The sequence below is a fragment of the Rhipicephalus sanguineus genome, chromosome 3 (genome assembly GCF_013339695.2).
Source record: "Rhipicephalus sanguineus isolate Rsan-2018 chromosome 3, BIME_Rsan_1.4, whole genome shotgun sequence".
Taxonomy (NCBI): domain Eukaryota; kingdom Metazoa; phylum Arthropoda; class Arachnida; order Ixodida; family Ixodidae; genus Rhipicephalus; species Rhipicephalus sanguineus.
In genome coordinates this window covers 178343104-178347995 of record NC_051178.1, presented here as the reverse complement: position 1 = coordinate 178347995, position 4892 = coordinate 178343104, and the positions used below count along the sequence as shown (strand labels likewise).

Genomic DNA, 4892 nt, shown 5'->3' with positions numbered 1-4892 from the left:
CAGCGGCAAGCCTTCGCAGTGGTATAGTGCTCGCCGTCCGGTTATCACCATGGACAGGCGCGAAAATATGCGAAGTGCTGCCGAACCGGATGCGCGCGCCTGTCCATGGTGATAACCGGACGACGCGCACTATGCCACTGCGAATGCTTGCCGCTGTTCAGGTTTCATTTGACGCCGACTGTACATAAAAATCCGGACGACCAGTGGGAGGTGCTGCTGATGTCACTCAACCCTAAGGACCAGGTCCGGCTGGTGGACAGGGCTCGGGCGTCGGCTGCAAGCCATAGCTACCTGGAGTAAGGAAGTCACCAACCTCTGGGCGAAGAGAACGCGCGCCTGGTCCTAAAACAAAGTTTAATTCTCTCTCTTTGCCTCATACTGCTGTGTAGTAAGTATTTGCAAGCAGCTAACTTCACGTCCGGGCAGGAAATTATGTGTTTTATTGAGTGCCGCATGCCGACCAATCATTTGGAGGTGACCATGTTGACGAACTCTTCGTAGTTGATGCGCCCGTCGCCGTCCTGATCAGCTTCGCGTATCATCTCGTCCACTTCTTCGTGCGTCAGCTTCTCGCCCATGGTGGTCATGACGTGGCGCAGCTCGGCGACACTCACGAAGCCGTCGCCGTTGCGGTCGAACACCTTGAAGGCCTCGCGGATCTCCTCGTCGACGTCGGCCGAGCGGATGTCCTCTTTCGCCATGATGGTCAGGAACTCGGGAAAGTCGATAGTCTCCCGCGAGCCCACTATCTCCTGTAACACGTCCGTGACTTAGGTGGCAATTCGGGCAAGCTAACGTTGCGCTTCACCCTCGTTAGGCATAGTTAGCGCTTCACCCTCGCTAATAACATCCGTCAAGTCACGACAGCCCATCTCGCACAATCTGTGGCGTTCCACCATGCACAATTATTTACCTGTTTCTCATCGTAGCTGCATGTGAATTCAGTTGTATGAGTTTAACATCGTATCTTCAATGCATTATTGTTCGCTATTGTTTTTTTATTTAATGTACCCCAACTTCCTCCGTAAAGCTTTGTGTGATTGAGGGTAAAGTAAATTAAATTAAAATCGATCTCTTTAGGGAGAAAGTAGGCTGTGTAATAATTTGTGCTTTCAACACACTTATTGGTTATGGCTAACTAGGCCGAATAATAGTTTAATAGTTGTTTGGGTTTTACGTCCCAAAACCACAATACAGACAGATGACAGACGCCACAGCGGAGGGCTCCGGGAAATTAGACCACCTGGTGTTCTTTAACGTGCACCTAAATCGAAGCACACGGGCCTCGAGCATTTTGCCTCCATAGAAATGCACCGCCGCGGCCGAGATTCGATACCGCGAACTTCAGGCCAGCAGTCTAGCACCATAACCACTACACCACGGCGGCGGGTGGTTAACCAGCCCTGCGGTAACCGCTTAGACGGAGGAGGAATCATGGAAGGGTTGAGTAATGTGGGTTTTTCCGAAACAAAGCTCCTTATAGTTAGCAAAAAATTGGTCCTGGTCAAGGATTCAGGCCCGGGACCAATGCCATTGTTTATAGCTTCGCACTTTAAGCAGGTGGATGACCTTTTTTTCTCCGTTAATGAGTCTTCCTCCACACTGTGGACTTCTGGAGCACTGATTTGCAATATTCAGTGCCACACTGCTTCGAGTGATTGATCAATCACCCTCGCGCTGCAATCTTCTGGCCTTCTTAGCTAAGGCGACAAAGCGACTGCTTTAGAAAAGCGTTGTACCCGGGTTAGGATCCCGAACCGACGAATTCTTGGTCAACTGGGAAGCCTCCTCTAATACACCCATATAGGTTTCCTGTGTAGCCTCGTGCTACAGAACTGGTGGATGACATATTTTTCTCTTTCATATTGAATGTATGTTAGTCTTGTGACAGGAACTTGGTGTGACAATATCCGCCCGTTCCAAAAAAGAAATGTGAGCGGATGGTCGCAGCGGTAGGGTTAATGGCAGATCTGCGCACGCGTAATGCAGGAGATGCTGGTCCCATCGTGAGAAGTAAGCCGAAACACTCGGTAGCAACGTGCAACTGACCACAGTACGCGACACAGATGAGCGTGCGCCAGACATTCTGACTAGACTCGTAGTGAGATACGGACCGGACTTTGATGGACGGAAAGTGTCTGGCGGCACCCCCTCCCCCCCCCCCCCTACCCCAAATGACTTGTCATAGAAACAAACGAAATTGCTTAAGCTATTCGTAAAACCGTGCTCGTCGGTCGAAAAAAAAAAAATCTCCGATGGCGCGATGACGTCACCGCTCGTTGTCTATACCAACCGGTTGCACAGCTGTGCGCCTGCTTCGCTAGCCTATACATCAGCGGCGTAGCCAGAAATATTTTTCGGGGGGGGGGGGGGTTCAACAATACTTTATATATGTTCGTGCGTGCGTTTGTATGTGTGCGTGTACATATACGCAAGCAAAACTGAAAAATTTCGGAGGGAGTTTGAGCCCCCCCAACCCCCCCCCCCCCCCCCTGGCTACGCTCCTGCCATACATGGCTCCGCCACCAGCCCGCCGTCCTAGACACTGCGTGCAACCGCTCGGTCGCACCAGACGTGACGTCACGGCCAACTGCGCATGCGCTCCTTCGTTCCATATAAAGCCGGCGCGTGGCGGCGGCGCGCCAGAGGCAGACATGGGGAGACCTGGGAGAGACCGAAGAAGGTTCGCACTGCCAATAAGGAAGCCGCTTACCGGGAATCGCGGCGCGCTGCCAAGCGAGGCTGCTGGATTCTACTCGATTCTACTCGTCTTAAGGGGTACTGACACCTTTTTTCGAAGGCGAGCTTACTCTGCCATACAAATCTCCTGTATGCAGAGACGGTTCTGAGCAAGTGTGAAGCTCAGCAAATGCTGATAAGATATTTTAATTTGATATTAAAGTCAATTTTTCCATGGCGCAGCTACTGACATCGACACTAGCTTGACGTCAGGCTACAGTACAAATTCTGGTGACTTCACGCAGCAGTATGGCTAGCTGTGATGACGTTAGGCACCAAAACTTCCAAGATGGCCGCTCGTACCGTCATCAAAACTTCCAAAATGCCCGCTGGTGCGTCACCAACGGAGCCACCGTGCGGAGCGGCCGTGGAAACGTCACTATATATTGTGCGAGCACGTGACGAGAAGCTCGTACCGTGTTGTGACGTCAGGGCACAGTAGGAACCGAAACTAGCTTTTAGAAACATAATGTAATTACTTTTTCAGGGCGTACTCGCGCTTAGCACTACCTTTTCTAGGCTTTTGAGGGCTTGACCTTTCATTCGACGCAAAAAAAAAACAACTGAAAATATTCGTGTCAGTACCCCTTTAATGTAGTCCACAGCGTAGTACGCCTAAAACGGCAAGAGGCGACTGTCCTGGACTCGAGTGGAACTTGGCATCACTTGGCATTACTTAGCATCACTTCGTATGGCCAGGACGCAGCTAGGAGCCGATCAGCGCCACTGTGCCTTTAGCTTTGCGCCCCTAGTGCAAGCTACGCCCAGATTTCTTTTACCAATATCACTCAAGAAGACTCCTGCCTCTGCCGTACTCCTGCTGTGCAGGGCCCAGGCTGTCACTCTCAGACTTCTATAAACAAGCACTTACCCGAGCCCTGTGGCACTTTGCACAGTGTACCCCGAACGGTTCCCAAGCCCGGACTGCCCCTGTGTGGTGGTTATGCAGACTTCGAGCATGGCTTGGGAGACGGCGCCCCTGCCGGTCCCCCCTTCACCCAAGAGGAAATGATGAAGCTCATTAAGGCCAATAACCAGTCCTCTCGAATCCTGGCCGTCCAGAGGGCCCGCGAAAGGGCCGTCAGGTTTGACCTGATTTACTCGCGTCTATTTTGGACCGAATAACGTTGTTTCACTCCCTGACTCACCACAGTTCGTAGCCTCTTTCACTTCCCACAAGAAACGAACACGGTTATTGAGAGACCACAAGCTTACCGCGACTTGCGCCTCGGTCGGCTGGTAGCCGAGGGACCGTATGACCGTGCCCAGATCTTTCGCCCTTATGCAGCCGCTCCCATCTTTATCGTACAGCGTGAAAGCCTCGCGGAACTCGCTGATCTGCTCCTCGCTCAGCGGGGGCCGCTCCTTGTGCTGCGGCGACTTGGGCGAGGAGCCTGAAAGGGCCGACGGCACTCGCTGCTGAACGTCGTCCATGCGATCCGGGCTCAGGGTGTTCACTTCGAGGCGACGCTACGCAGGCGTACTCGGGCTTCGAAGTCGCACGTGTCTGGCGAGCGCGCAGCTGGCACGAATAGCACGAGCCGTTGATGACGATGATGATGGTGTGCCTCTACACATGACTCATACCCATGAGCCTTTTCCACAACCGCTTCTTCTTCATCATACCCGTTTCCATTACCACGCTTTCTAATGAGAAGAAGAAGACGAAGGAAAGGCGCAGGTTGGCAGACTCATTGATGAGTTGACGCACTCGCACTATCTGGGCATGTCCCGCAGCGACACACACCATTAAGCACAGCACCAACCCTACATTTAAGATAACGACGCCCGAGCAGTGGGAGGCTATGCTGCTCAGCGTGTGCCCGGAGTACTAACTCTGGGGCAGTCCGCCCGGCTGGCTGAAGACTCCGACAAGACTCAATCTCTGGCCTCCACTTGAGGAAGGGGGCTCGGTAGGGCTTGTCTCCCGGCCCCCGCCTCCCTTGACCCCAGCAAGGACACAAGTAAAGTTTTGTCTTTCTCTCTCTCTCTCTCAGACTAAGACCGACACGTGATTCCGAGTATGAGCGAGTCCGGCTGAGCAGAATACTGGTGATCATGAGTCCGAGTGAGTCCGTTTGAGCAGAGCTTTGGTCAGACTGAGTGCGAGTGAGTTAGGCTGAGCTCAGTACTGGTGATATTCAGTCCGCGTG

General features: G+C 52.7%; 1 protein-coding gene across 1 annotated transcript; it reads right to left on the bottom strand.

Moving 5' to 3' along the window:
- Window positions 1–464: 464 nt before the first annotated feature.
- Window positions 465–4270, bottom strand: LOC119387743 (calmodulin-beta). The gene is made up of 2 exons (XM_037655246.2): window positions 3955–4270; window positions 465–752 (listed from the first exon to the last, which is right to left on the bottom strand). The coding sequence occupies exons 1-2, from the start codon at window positions 4171–4173 to the stop codon at window positions 465–467; spliced, it is 507 nt and encodes a 168-aa protein (XP_037511174.1). The 5' UTR covers window positions 4174–4270.
- Between the last annotated feature and the right edge of the window lie 622 nt (window positions 4271–4892).